The following is a 15,214-nucleotide window of genomic DNA, read 5'->3' on the forward strand; positions in this document are numbered from 1 at the left end:
CCTCTGTACAGACGTGATCTCCTGGCACCGATCTTAGTCTTACTGACCAGCATTGATGCTAGTGACCTCTAGTGGGCTTGCACTAGACTGCACTCAGGATCACTCCAGCCTCTCTGAGTTCCTGCGCCCCCTAGTGGTAGCATCACAGGATCTATGTTTTACCCAATAATATTGATGTTGCTAGAAATCTGAATTATAAGCCATTGAATAGTACTATATATATTTTTGCAAAACTTTATTGAAAAATTATTGTTTCTTTTATCCTTTGCAGCCATGACATGCACGGATAAGAACAGCCAATATGTTGCCTGTGGCAATGCTTGTCCAGCCAGTTGCTTTGATAGAAATGCCTCAGCAAAATGCACAAAACCCTGTGTAGAAACATGTAAATGCAAAGAGGGCATGGTCCTCAGTGGTGAAACATGTGTGCCCATCTCCAGGTGCGGATGTCAATACAACGGACGGTATTATGACCCCGACCAGTCCTGGTACAATGAGAATTGCAGTGTTCAGTGTAAATGTGACTCGGTGCTTGGAGTTGTCGTTTGCAAGGAAACTAAATGCAAAGATAGTGAGACTTGCACGATTAACAATGGGGTCCGAGGCTGCTATCCCAGCAAGTACACCATGTGCATAGCCTCAGGTGATCCTCATTATACCACATTTGATAAAAGGAAAATAGACTTTATGGGCACATGTATCTACCAGCTGGTAGGTGTAACATCAAAGGATCCATCACTGCCCAGTTTCACAGTCAAGGTTCAGAATGACCACCGTGGTAACAAGGCCGTGTCCTTCACCAAAGATGTGATATTGGAGCTCAACAACACAACCATAACAATGAGTAAAGACCACCCGAAACAGATCAAGGTACGATTATTTTCTTTAAAGTGATATAATGTATCCTACTGTGATACAGTGAAATTTTTATAATATGTAAGAAACTACATCATGATGGAACAAATAATTGTCACGGTTCCGATGCACAGAGCATCTTTTGTTATGTTCTACCATGCTCTCCTGCAGAGCTTTTTGCAGGTTTGGATGCTCTGTTGTTTGTCTTGGACACCTATGGATGTGTTGTCTCTCAGCTGTGGGTTCGCTGGTCCTGGGAGGTGCCTCCGCAGATGCTCCTTGTTCCTAGTGATTGCTCTGCTTCAGTAGGGAGCGTGCTCGCCCAGAACATCACCAGTCATACTTCCTGTTTACAGTAGTGCTCTCAGCTCCTGTTTTGTTTAGTGATTTGATCTTGGCTCTCGTCTCTGGGCTATTGTTGACTCTTGTCTGCCTGTCTCCCTGTTTTTGTCGTTACTTCCTGGCTCCTGACCTCGTACCTTCTCCTGAGCACATCCCTGCCTGCTTCCTGTATCCTGTACATACTCTCCTGGAATCCTGACCCTTGGCTTGTATTTTGACCTCGTCTCTGTCTGCTCTCTGTGTCCTGTCGCTACCTCCTGGCTTCTGACCTCCTCCTGACCACGTCCCTTCCTGCTCCTTGTATCCTGTACATACTTTCCTGGTATTCTGACCCTCGACTTGGATCTTGACCTCACCTCTGTCTGCTCCCAGTGTCCTGTGGCTACCTCCTGGCTGCTGACCTTGGACCTCCTCCTGACCATGTCCCCGCCTGCTCCCTGTATCCTGTACGTACTTTCCTGGAATTCTGACCCTCGACTTGTATCTTGACTTCGTCTCTGTCTGCTACCAGTGTCCTGTCGCTACCTTCTGGCTTGTGACTTTGGCTTGTCTGACTACTTCTCCACATTCACGCAAGTAGTGTCTACTGCCACCTTGTGATGGACATCACAATAATGGATCGAAAACGCCATTGACATGTGATGGGGCCGGGTGGGATTCTATAGTACTGTTGGCAAGCAGAGTGTGGATTATGCTATAATTCATATAAAAAGTGGTTGATGCCTTTAACCCCCCCCCCCCCCCCCCCGAGAGACTGATCATATTGGGGAGAATAATATATAATGAAAATATCAAGGCATAAGACCTCATAACCCTGATCAATAGAAATCTTCAATATGGCCATAGTGCAACTTCCAATAAAGTCAATGGTTACAATGGTTATGTTCAGTACTAAGAAATCTCCAGGTAGCACCCAATGGAGCAGGCAAGAATATAGAACACTGTGTCTACCAATCCATAATACAGACCCTCATCTCATCTCTTTACAGGTCAATGGTCTCTTTGTGGCCCTCCCCTACTATTCGAAGTCTCTGCAGCTCGTTGCCTTCATATCAGGGAATGATGTCGTCATCCAGACTAAATTTGAATTGCTTTTGACCTTTGATGGATGGAGCTACGCACGTGTTATTCTACCAAGCACCTACAAGGGGGCTGTCGATGGTTTATGTGGAAACAACAATGGAGACCCGAGTGATGACTTCAACACACAAGATGGAGCACAAGCCAAGAGTCCAGAAGAGTTTGGAAAGCGATGGAAAGTCGGAGATGTAGAAGGATGTGAAAAATTATGTTCAGATTGCCCCAAGTGCACCGAGGTTGAGAAGGAACCTTACAAGAGTGACCAGTATTGTGGCCTTCTCATCAAACCTGATGGACCCTTCAGTCAATGCCATAAGTCTATCGATCCAGCTTCTTACTTTGATGACTGCGTATTCGATGTGTGCGCTTATAAGGGTCTTCAGTCTGTTGTCTGTCACAACATAGCATCTTATGTTTCTGAATGTCAAAGAAATGGTTCAGTGGTCAAAAAATGGAGGACGCCAACCTTCTGTGGTAAGTTGGTCCTTCATAGTGGATAACCAACATTATGGGATCCACCAGGTCAATATCAAAATCACTAAACTCTATACAACATTTGTCTTCTGTATTTGGTGTACTTATAGAAATCATCTGTTTCATTTTCAGAACTCACCTGCCCTCCAAATAGTCATTACAACCTCATTGGAGATGGATGTCCCGTCACCTGTTTGGGTCTTACGTCTCCACCGACTTGTGATAAGTCCTTCACTGAAGGCTGCTACTGTGATGATGGCTTCGTGCTGAGTGGAGATGACTGTGTGCCTATTGCAGAGTGCGGCTGCTCCTATCAAGATGTCTACTACAAGACAGGTCAAGAATTCTTCACAGACGATCTCTGCCAGAAGAAATGTACCTGTGGGAACAACGGCATCACCACCTGCCAGGACCACAGCTGTGGTGCCAATGAAGTGTGCCAAGTGGTAGATGGTGTCCTGGGCTGTCATGCTACAGAACAAGGCCAATGTATAGCATGGGGAGGTGCTCACTATATCACCTTTGATAATGTCAACTATGACATGCAAGGCCTTTGTCAATACACCCTTGTCAAGGTGGAAAAAGCCAACTTTGAGGTGACAGTGGAAAATGAGCCATATGGAAATGTTGCCGTTACCAAATCAGTCACAGTGACCATCGGTGACCATGTCATACACCTGGAGCGAGGAAAAGCCTGGACCATTGAGGTACAGTAATTAGCTGAGATACATTTGTGATACAGCATATAGTTATTTATGGACTCCCATAGTCTAACGTAAGGTAATTGTGCAATGAAAAGTCTTTAAGGGAACCTGACACATCATACATGATGTCCTGTCTGTGGGCAACATGTTATAGAGCAGACAGAGCTGAGAAGATTGATATGTAGTTTTATAGGAAATGATGGCTTATAACTTGTATTTTGTCCATTGAAATCGATGCTTTATGTATGGTTTGGCGCTCAGAGGGTGGAGCTTAGTCACAGCTGTCAATCATGGAAAGGACCGCCTACTGGACTCCAAAGCATAGCAAAAGCAGAGATTAAAATGGCTAAATGTAGCGCTGGCGTCCCTGCGTGGATACCGACTTACCGCCGCCACTGGGTCACATCCTCCTTCACATTCCCCCAGGTCATCCACGTGTGCTGCAGTCCTCTCCTCTCCCCAGAGCCTGTGCACGTGGCACAGGCTTCCCAGGAACACGTCTAATATCCACACGTGCACACCAGTCCTCCTCATAAAGGGCATGCTATCTCCAGGAAATGCCTCTCAGCCTATGGCTGAGTGGCACTATGTATTTAAGGCACCCTCCCATTAGGGGAGGTGCCTGTAAAACGTCCTTATTTAGTTTGGCTACCAGTCTGCTGCTAGCTAGTTGTCAGGTCCCGAGCTCCTGCCTTGTTGTCCCTGTGTCCGTCACCTATACCTGCCTTCCCATACCTATTTGTCCCTAGTGTGCCCACCATTTCTGTTTATATCCGTTTGCCTGTCTGTCTCAGTCATCCCACCTGTACTCACCTAAATGTGTGTCCGCACCTGAGTCCGTCACCGGCCCTGGGGGGTCAGCTACCACAATCCCAGTCTGTCCCCTCTAAAGGGTAAGCCCGGATCCCCCCTACCATCCAGTAAGTCCACTAATCCAGCTCTCTGCCCCTACACCGGCCGTTACCCTAAAATACAAGTTATGCTTAATTTTTTCCCATAAAACAATATATCAATCTTCTCAGCTCTTTGTGCTCAATAATGTGATACCAAAAGAGATTCAGTCACTGATTTTTATTTAATTTTTTATTCTCATAGTTAAACAAAGAAAGATACAATCTTCCATTAGAGTCCCGAAAACACCAATTCTGGATCAACGAAGCAGGAAACAATGTGATTATTCACACTAAAAATGGCATTACTCTTCTGTTTGACCGTCAATACTTTGTCTCAGTCTGGGTACCCAGCTCCTATGCCGGACTCACTCAAGGCCTCTGTGGAAATTTCAACAAAAACAAGAACGATGACTTCCATCTTCCAAATGGCACTGTTACTGCTGACCTGGCAGCGTTTGCAGAGTCCTGGGCAGTGAGTGGAGAAAGGTCAGACTGTCGTGGGTGTTCAGGAGACCATTGTTTCACCTGTGATGAAGTGACAACTGCTGAGGCAAAATCACCTTCCAAATGCGGACTGATAACTGATCCTAAGGGTCCCTTTAAGGACTGTCATGCACTGGTGTCTCCAGAAATGTATGCCAAGAGCTGCGTGTTTGACCTTTGTGCCAGTGGAGATCGACCGGTTGCTCTGTGTGCCAGCCTTCAAGCCTACACATCCTTGTGCCAAGACAGAGGTGGCAAAGTTGGGTCTTGGAGGGACGTCGCTGGCTGCCGTAAGTCTTCAGCAACCTTCACATAGAGATTTCTGATGCCAGCAAAATAATGGCCTGCATTTTTGAAGCCCAGTAATTCATAGCTTGTTGTTTTCTTATTCTCGGCAGCGCATTCATGTTCAGCTCACAGTCACTACGCGTTGTGCACACAGACCTGCCGCTTCACCTGTAATGGTCTCCTGGCTCCGAGCTCCTGCAGTGAAAACTGCTTTGAGGGTTGTGAGTGTGACGACGGATATATGTTCGATGGGGAGAACTGTGTGACAATGGACACTTGTGGATGTCATCTCAATGGACGGTATCTAAAAGTAAGAAAAATTATGTGAACAGTGATAGTTACATTTTGGATAGAGGGATGGATGTTTGGATGGATGGATGTTTGGATGGATGCATGGATGGATGGATGTTTGGATGGATGGATGTTTGGATGGATGTTTGGATGGATGGATGGATTTTTGGATGGATAGATGGAGGATTGTATGATGGATGTTTGGATGGATGTTTGGATGGATGTTTGGATGGATGTTTGGATGGATGTTTGGAAGGATGTTTGGAAGGATAGATGGATGGATGTTTGGATGGTTCGATGGATGTTTGGATGGATGGATGTTTGGATGGATGGATGGATGTTTTGGATGGATGGATGTTTGGATGGATGGCTGTATGGATGGATGGATGATTGTATGGATTGATGTTTTGATGGACGGATGTTTGGATGGATGATTGGATGGATGGATGTTTAAATGGATGGATGGAGTTTTGGATGGATAGATGGATGGATATTTGAATGGATGGATGTTTGGATGGATATTTGGATGGATGGATGGATGTTTGGATGGATGGATATTTAGATTAATGGATATTTGGATAGATGGATTGCCAGATGCAGATAGTAGAGGGCCCCTGTGCAAGAAAATCCTATGGAAACTTTGCAGTCCAATATCTCATCATAATGCACAATTCCTCCTGCTTTGGAGATAGATGTGCCCCCCCATACCCAAAAGCGAATCTAGGTTTTCCTGCATCGGAAGAAGAATTCTGTTAGGTGCCCCTGCCCCCCACATTCGGTTTGAGTAGTTATCATGTGACCCCTCAGTCATATGCACACTTACAGTCATGTGCCGATGAGCTGTTCTTCATAATTCAATCAATGTTCACTGGTAAACTACAGGCCTTGCTTGATAGAGAGAAGCAAGAAAAACAGCTTACATCACATGACTGTGGGTGTGAAAATCACATATGAGTGAAGTGGTCATGTGATGACTGCAAGCAGAACTGTATCCTGACAGTGAGTATATTACATACTGTTAGAATACAATCACCAAGAACACATCACAAGAAACACAGCACCACAACCGTCATCAGTACAGAAATAAATCACCAGAACCACCATCAGTACATGCTACATTAATTGTAATGTCAGGTCAGACCAATGTACGTCCTTAACAATAGTAAGATGTTATCAGTGATCATCAAACTGCAGACCATACAGGAGCCACAGTACTAATGAGAATTAGTCAGTATCAGAAATAAACATTTACATCCAGGTACTTTATAGATGATGGTGTCTCTGACTGGAGTTGTTCTCTTTCTTTTCTTCATCTTGTCCAGACGCCATGATGACTTGTCATATCCATAGCTCATTTCTGCAGACTTTCATCTTCGCAATTTTTCTGGCACGATACCCTTAAAAATAGCAGAATGATTATAATGTTTTTGAATAAAAAATATCTGATCTATGCTGTGGCCCTGAATAAATAATTGCCCTTCACTATGTTCCCTGCAAAAAACATGACCAGCAGACTGTCCCTCTTATGGTACATGCTCTCCAAAGTGCCCTCGTCTTTCCATACTGTGTTCCCTTTTCACACTGTCCTCTCATACTCTGGTTTCTCTATACTGCCCAATCTCTCTACTGTGACCCCTCATTACACTCCCCTTCCTCAGCATACTGTCCCCTCCTGGCTATGCCCTTTCACTGTCCCTTCATGCTATTCCCTCTCTCTATACCACCACCCACACACACACTATCCAGTTTCTATTTTGTGCCCCATCACACATTTTTACCCCCATACTGTCTCCTCACTCTATTCCCCTCAAAAGGAGGCTCCTCACACATTTCCCTCCTCCCTCATACTGTCGTCTATCACTTCCCCCTCACTCCCCATACAGTCTCTTCACACATTCCTCTGTGTCCACTCTCCATGCTCTCTATACTGTGTCTCCACCCATTCCTTCCTCAGTCTTCATGCTGTGTCCTCAGATTTTTACCTTCCCCCTCTCTCCCCATAATGTTTACGCACCCATCCAAACTCTCTTGCTACCTATACTGCATATGAATACATCATCCTTCTGATACTGTCTCCTCATACATGACCAGACCTGCTCCCCATACAGCATTCACACCCACCCACCCTCGCTTCATATATCCCCCCACACTCCTAATACGTTGTCCTAAATTCCACCCCTTTCTCACCATACTGTGTCCACACCCATCCCATTCCCCTTGCTCCCCAATACTGTGTCTGCATAAAGTCCTCCTCTTGCTCCCATACTGTTAACGCACCCATCCCCACTTGCTCCCCTTACTGTGTCTGCACTCATCCCCCTCTCACTCCCCATACTGTGTCTGCCCACATCCCCATTGCTCCCCATACTGTGTCCTCATAAATCCCCTTGCTACTCAAATTTGTATTTTCATAGATCCCCTTTCCCCCCCATTACTGGCCGCACTCATCCCCTCCTTCACTTCCTCAACTGTGTTGTGAAATTCCACCCCCCCTTCACTCCCAACTCTGTATCAGCACCCATATTCCTCTCACTCATCATTGTGTCAGCACCCATCCCTACCCTTGCTCCCCAAACTATGTCCCAAATAACTTCTCCTCTAACAACAATAAATATTTGGTATCTTCAGCTGCACTGGAGCACTTAACACTAATGCTGTGTGAGGCTCTTTGGCGCTGGGGATTGACGTCAGCAGTGTGATCAGATGACCTGATCATGCTGCTGATGTTGCCCTGCGTTGGTCAGGGCTTCAACTGTACTAATGCCTGAAAGATGCAAGCACAATTAATCACTGGGAGTTGGTGCACTACACCATCTCTGAGCCAGCTGCCTGCTTGACGTCCGGTTTAGAGAATGGCCAACACCCACTACGGGGACGGCAAAATGCAGCCACCAGGTAGACACCTAGGAATGTATCAGGTGGCCCAACGGTGCCCCTGTCGGCTGCATCTGGGGCAAATGCCACCTCCTGTGCCCCCCCAGATATGCCCCTGCTTTACCTTTACAATTCTCTTCAAATGTTTTTACTTTTTTGCAGGGGCAATGAAAGTGTAGTAAGTGATGACTGCAGTCAGGAATGTTCTTGCATCCCTGGAGTTGGGGCGCGATGCCGTTCTATGAGCTGCGCCGATGATGAGCGTTGTGATATTCGCGATGGTGCCAGGACTTGTGTTAAGAAAGGTGAGAGTTGTTTCTAAAAAACAGGGAAATATTTCGGAGATCCAAATAAGCTCACACTTTATGACCTTTGACTCATCTCTTCCATTATGACACCTCTTTTATGCACAACAGGATCCTTCTGACTTTAGCAGCAGCTGCCTGACCTTTTCACATTTTCTTGGTCTTTTCTTCTCTCCTCCATTTTATATACTCCAGTTATCAATCAATGTGCACTAAATTTATATCTTGAAAACTCTTTAGACCCTTGCAAGGAGAAAAAGTGTCATTTGATGGAATCCTGCCAAGTCCAAGATGGGAAGGCGGTGTGTGCTCCAAATTACACAGGCCTATGCTGGGCATGGGGAGACCCTCATTTCCACACCTTGGATGAAAAAGACTTCAGCTTCCAAGGCACCTGCAGCTACGTCCTCTCCCAATATACCGGTAATGATCCCACCCTGGAACCATTCCGGATCATCATAAAGAACGATAACCGAGGAACCCAAGATGCCTCATACGTCAGGAAGATGGAACTGACCATGTATGACACTAAAATCAGCATTGAAGTTGGAGAATTCCGTAAAATAAGAGTAAGTTGTATGAATGTAAATACAGAAGCCAGAACTCTAAAGATATTCATGTCTTAAAGATTGAGGTTGACTAACCCAGTTATTTCCAAAGGATAGAGAAGGACCTCTGTACCTCTGTAACTGCCATAAGATAGAGAAGAGGCTCTGTACCTCTGTAACTGCCATAAGATAGAGAAGAGGCTCTGTACCTCTGTAACTGCCATAGGATAGAGAAGAAGCTCTGTACCTCTGTAACTGACATAGGATAGAGAGGAAGCTTTGTACCTCTGTAACTGACATAGGATAGAGAAGAAGCTCTGTACCTCTGTAACTGCCATAGGATAGAGAAGAAGCTCTGTACCTCTGTAACTGACATAGGATAGAGAGGAAGCTCTGTACCTCTGTAACTGACATAGGATAGAGAGGAAGCTCTGTACCTCTGTAACTGACATAGGATAGAGAAGAAGCTCTGTACCTCTGTAACTGACATAGGATAGAGAGGAGGCTCTGTACCTCTGTAAACTGCCATAGGATAGAGAGGAAGCTCTGTACCTCTGTAACTGCCATAGGATAGAGAGGAAGCTCTGTACCTCTGTAACTGACATAGGATAGAGAGGAAGCTCTGTACCTCTGTAACTGACATAGGATAGAGAGGAAGCTCTGTACCTCTGTAACTGACATAGGATAGAGAGGAAGCTCTGTACCTCTGTAACTGCCATAGGATAGAGAGGAAACTCTGTACCTCTGTAACTGACATAGGATAGAGAGGAAGCTCTGTACCTCTGTAACTGACATAGGATAGAGAGGAAACTCTGTACCTCTGTAACTGACATAGGATAGAGAGGAAGCTCTGTACCTCTGTAACTGACATAGGATAGAGAGGAAGCTCTGTACCTCTGTAACTGACATAGGATAGAGAGGAAGCTCTGTACCTCTGTAACTGCCATAGGATAGAGAGGAAGCTCTGTACCTCTGTAACTGCCATAGGATAGAGAGGAAGCTCTGTACCTCTGTAACTGCCATAGGATAGAGAGGAAGCTCTGTACCTCTGTAACTGACATAGGATAGAGAGGAGGCTCTGTAACCTCTGTAACTGCCATAAGATAGAGAGGAAGCTCTGTACCTCTGTAACTGACATAGGATTAGAGAGGAAGCTCTGTACCTCTGTAACTGCCATAAGATAGAGAGGAAGCTCTGTACCTCTGTAACTGACATAGGATAGAGAGGAAGCTCTGTACCTCTGTAACTGCCATAAGATAGAGAGGAAGCTCTGTACCTCTGTAACTGCCATAGGATAGAGAGGAGGCTCTGTACCTCTGTAACTGCCATAGGATAGAGAGGAAGCTCTGTACCTCTGTAACTGCCATAAGATAGAGAGGAAGCTCTGTACCTCTGTAACTGACATAGGATAGAGAGGAAGCTCTGTACCTCTGTAACTGCCATAGGATAGAGAGGAAGCTATGTACCTCTGTAACTGCCATAGGATAGAGAGGAAGCTCTGTACCTCTGTAACTGACATAGGATAGAGAGGAAGCTCTGTACCTCTGTAACTGACATAGGATAGAGAGGAAGCTCTGTACCTCTGTAACTGACATAGGATAGAGAAGAAGCTCTGTACCTCTGTAACTGACATAGGATAGAGAGGAAGCTCTGTACCTCTGTAACTGACATAGGATAGAAGAAGAAGCTCTGTACCTCTGTAACTGACATAGGATAGAGAGGAAGCTCTGTACCCTCTGTAACCTGACATAGGATAGAGAGGAAGCTATGTACCTCTGTAACTGACATAGGATAGAGAGGAAGCTCTGTACCTCTGTAACTGACATAGGATAGAGAGGAAGCTCTGTACCTCTGTAACTGCCATAGGATAGAGAGGAAGCTCTGTACCTCTGTAACTGCCATAGGATAGAGAGAAGCTCTGTACCTCTGTAACTGCCATAGGATAGAGAAGAAGCTCTGTACCTCTGTAACTGACATAGGATAGAGAGGAAGCTCTGTACCTCTGTAACTGCCATAGGATAGAGAAGAAGCTTTGTACCTCTGTAACTGACATAGGATAGAGAGGAAGCTCTGTACCTCTGTAACTGCCATAGGATAGAGAAGAAGCTCTGTACCTCTGTAACTGACATAGGATAGAGAGGGAAGCTCTGTACCTCTGTAACTGACATAGGATAGAGAGGAAGCTCTGTACCTCTGTAACTGCCATAGGATAGAGAGGAAGCTCTGCACCTCTGTAACTGACATAGGATAGAGAGGAAGCTCTGTACCTCTGTAACTGACATAGGATAGAGAGGAAGCTCTGTACCTCTGTAACTGACATAGGATAGAGAGGAAGCTCTGTACCTCTGTAACTGCCATAAGATAGAGAGGAAGCTCTGTACCTCTGTAACTGACATAGGATAGAGAAGAAGCTCTGTACCTCTGTAACTGCCAAAGGATAGAGAGGAAGTCTGTACCTCTGTAACTGCCATAGGATAGAGAGGAGGCTCTGTACCTCTGTAACTGACATAGGATACAGAGGAAGCTCTGTACCTCTGTAACTGACATAGGATAGAGAGGAAGCTCTGTACCTCTGTAACTGACATAGGATAGAGAAGAAGCTCTGTACCTCTGTAACTGACATAGGATAGAGAGGAAGCTCTGTACCTCTGTAACTGACATAGAGATAGAGAGGAAGCTCTGTACCTCTGTAACTGCCATAGGATAGAGAGGAAGCTTTGTACCTCTGTAACTGACATAGGATAGAGAGGAAGCTTTGTACCTCTGTAACTGACATAGGATAGAGAGGAAGCTCTGTACCTCTGTAACTGACATAGGATAGAGAGGAAGCTCTGTACCTCTGTAACTGCCATAGGATAGAGAGGAAGCTCTGTACCTCTGTAACTGCCATAGATAGAGAAGAAGCTCTGTACCTCTGTAACTGACATAGGATAGAGAGGAAGCTCTGTACCTCTGTAACTGACATAGGATAGAGGGGAAGCTCTGTACCTCTGTAACTGACATAGGATAGAGAGGAAGCTCTGTACCTCTGTAACTGACATAGGATAAAGAAGAAGCTCTGTACCTCTGTAACTGACATAGGATAGAGAGGAAGCTCTGTACCTCTGTAACTGACATAGGATAGAGAGGAAGCTCTGTACCTCTGTAACTGACATAGGATAGAGAGGAAGCTCTGTACCTCTGTAACTGCCATAGGATAGAGAGGAAGCTCTGTACCTCTGTAACTGCCATAGGATAGAGAGGAAGCTCTGTACCTCTGTAACTGACATAGGATAGAGAGGAAGCTCTGTACCTCTGTAACTGACATAGGATAAAGAAGAAGCTCTGTACCTCTGTAACTGACATAGGATAGAGAGGAAGCTCTGTACCTCTGTAACTGACATAGGATAGAGAGGAAGCTCTGTACCTCTGTAACTGACATAGGATAGAGAGGAAGCTCTGTACCTCTGTAACTGCCATAGGATAGAGAGAAGCTCTGTACCTCTGTAACTGCCATAGGATAGAGAGGAAGCTCTGTACCTCTGTAACTGCCATAGGATAGAGAAGAAGCTCTGTACCTCTGTAACTGTCATAGGATAGAGAGGAAACTCTGTACCTCTGTAACTGCCATAGGATAAAGAAGAAGCTCTGTACCTCTGTAACTGACATAGGATAGAGAGGAAGCTCTGTACCTCTGTAACTGCCATAGGATAGAGAGGAAGCTCTGTACCTCTGTAACTGACATAGGATAGAGAGGAAGCTCTGTACCTCTGTAACTGACATAGGATAGAGAGGAAGCTCTGTACCTCTGTAACTGCCATAGGATAGAGAGGAAGCTCTGTACCTCTGTAACTGACATAGGATAGAGAGGAAGCTCTGTACCTCTGTAACTGACATAGGATAGAGAGGAGGCTCTGTATCTCTGTAACTGACATAGGATAGAGAGGAAGCTCTGTACCTCTGTAACTGCCATAGGATAGAGAGAGAAGCTCTGTACCTCTGTAACTGACATAGGATAGAGAGGAAGCTCTGTACCTCTGTAACTGACATAGGATAGAGAGGAAGCTCTGTACCTCTGTAACTGCCATAGGATAGAGAGGAAGCTCTGCACCTCTGTAACTGACATAGGATAGAGAGGAAGCTCTGTACCTCTGTAACTGACATAGGATAGAGAGGAAGCTCTGTACCTCTGTAACTGACATAGGATAGAGAGGAAGCTCTGTACCTCTGTAACTGCCATAAGATAGAGAGGAAGCTCTGTACCTCTGTAACTGACATAGGATAGAGAAGAAGCTCTGTACCTCTGTAACTGACATAGGATAGAGAGAGAGCTCTGTACCTCTGTAACTGCCAAAGGATAGAGAGGAAGTTCTGTACCTCTGTAACTGCCATAGGATAGAGAAGAAGCTCTGTACCTCTGTAACTGACATAGGATACAGAGGAAGCTCTGTACCTCTGTAACTGACATAGGATAGAGAGGAAGCTCTGTACCTCTGTAACTGACATAGGATAGAGAAGAAGCTCTGTACCTCTGTAACTGACATAGGATAGAGAGGAAGCTCTGTACCTCTGTAACTGACATAGGATAGAGAGGAAGCTCTTGTACCTCTGTAACTGACATAGGATAGAGAGGAAGCTCTGTACCTCTGTAACTGACATAGGATAGAGAGGAAGCTTTGTACCTCTGTAACTGACATAGGATAGAGAGGAAGCTCTTGTACCTCTGTAACTGACATAGGATAGAGAGGAAGCTCTGTACCTCTGTAACTGACATAGGATAGAGAGGAAGCTCTTGTACCTCTGTAACTGACATAGGATAGAGAGGAAGCTCTGTACCTCTGTAACTGACATAGGATAGAGAAGAAGCTCTGTACCTCTGTAACTGACATAGGATAGAGAGAGAAGCTCTAGTACCTCTGTAACTGACATAGGATAGAGAGGAAGCTCTGTACCTCTGTAACTGACATAGGATAGAGAGGAAGCTCTGTACCTCTGTAACTGACATAGGATAGAGAAGAAGCTCTGTACCTCTGTAACTGACATAGGATAGAGAGGAAGCTCTGTACCTCTGTAACTGACATAGGATAGAGAGGAAGCTCTGTACCTCTGTAACTGCCATAGGAAGAGAGGAGCTCTGTACCTCTGTAACTGACATAGGATAGAGAGGAAGCTCTGTACCTCTGTAACTGACATAGGATAGAGAAGAAGCTCTGTACCTCTGTAACTGACATAGGATAGAGAGGAGGCTCTGTACCTCTGTAACTGACATAGGATAGAGAGGAAGCTCTGTACCTCTGTAACTGACATAGGATAGAGAAGAAGCTCTGTACCTCTGTAACTGACATAGGATAGAGAGGAGGCTCTGTACCTCTGTAACTGACATAGGATAGAGAGGAAGCTCTGTACCTCTGTAACTGACATAGGATAGAGAGGAGAGCTCTGTACCTCTGTAACTGACATAGGATAGAGAGGAAGGCTCTGTACCTCTGTAACTGACATAGGATAGAGAGGAAGCTCTGTAACCTCTGTAACTGACATAGGATAGAGAGGAAGCTCTGTACCTCTGTAACTGACATAGGATAGAGAGGAAGCTCTGTACCTCTGTAACTGACATATGATAGAGAGGAAGGCTCTGTACCTCTGTAATCTGACATAGGATAGAGAGGAAGCTCTGTACCTCTGTAACTGACATAGGATAGAGAGGAAGCTCTGTACCCTCTGTAACTGACATAGGATAGAGAGGAAGCTCTGTACCTCTGTAACTGACATAGGATAGAGAGGAAGCTCTGTACCTCTGTAACTGACATAGGATAGAGAGGAAGCTCTGTACCTCTGTAACTGACATAGGATAGAGAGGAAGGCTCTGTACCTCTGTAACTGTCATAGGATAGAGAGTGAAGCTCTGTACCTCTGATAACTGACATAGGATAGAGAGGAAGCTCTGTACCCTCTTGTAACTGACATAGGATAGAGAGGAAGGCTTCTGTACCTCTGTAACTGACATAGGAAAGAGAGGAAGCTCTGTACCTCTGTAACTGACATAGATAGAGAGGAAGCTCTGTACCTCTGTAACTGACATAGGATAGAGAGGAAGCTCT

At 45.3% G+C, this 15,214-nt stretch overlaps 1 protein-coding gene across 1 annotated transcript in view; it reads left to right on the plus strand.

The window, feature by feature from the left end:
• LOC142256561 (IgGFc-binding protein-like) overlaps positions 1–15,214 on the plus strand; it is a 112,202-nt gene that overhangs the window by 31,477 nt on the left and 65,511 nt on the right. Inside the window, exons 15-21 of the mRNA XM_075328320.1 lie at positions 272–870; positions 2,187–2,751; positions 2,884–3,458; positions 4,551–5,121; positions 5,230–5,429; positions 8,448–8,589; positions 8,830–9,158. Of these exons, the coding sequence (XP_075184435.1) occupies positions 272–870; positions 2,187–2,751; positions 2,884–3,458; positions 4,551–5,121; positions 5,230–5,429; positions 8,448–8,589; positions 8,830–9,158 (2,981 nt within the window). The remainder of the gene's footprint in view (positions 1–271; positions 871–2,186; positions 2,752–2,883; positions 3,459–4,550; positions 5,122–5,229; positions 5,430–8,447; positions 8,590–8,829; positions 9,159–15,214) is intronic.

The sequence above is a fragment of the Anomaloglossus baeobatrachus genome, chromosome 11, assembly GCF_048569485.1.
Source record: "Anomaloglossus baeobatrachus isolate aAnoBae1 chromosome 11, aAnoBae1.hap1, whole genome shotgun sequence".
Lineage (NCBI taxonomy): Eukaryota > Metazoa > Chordata > Amphibia > Anura > Aromobatidae > Anomaloglossus > Anomaloglossus baeobatrachus.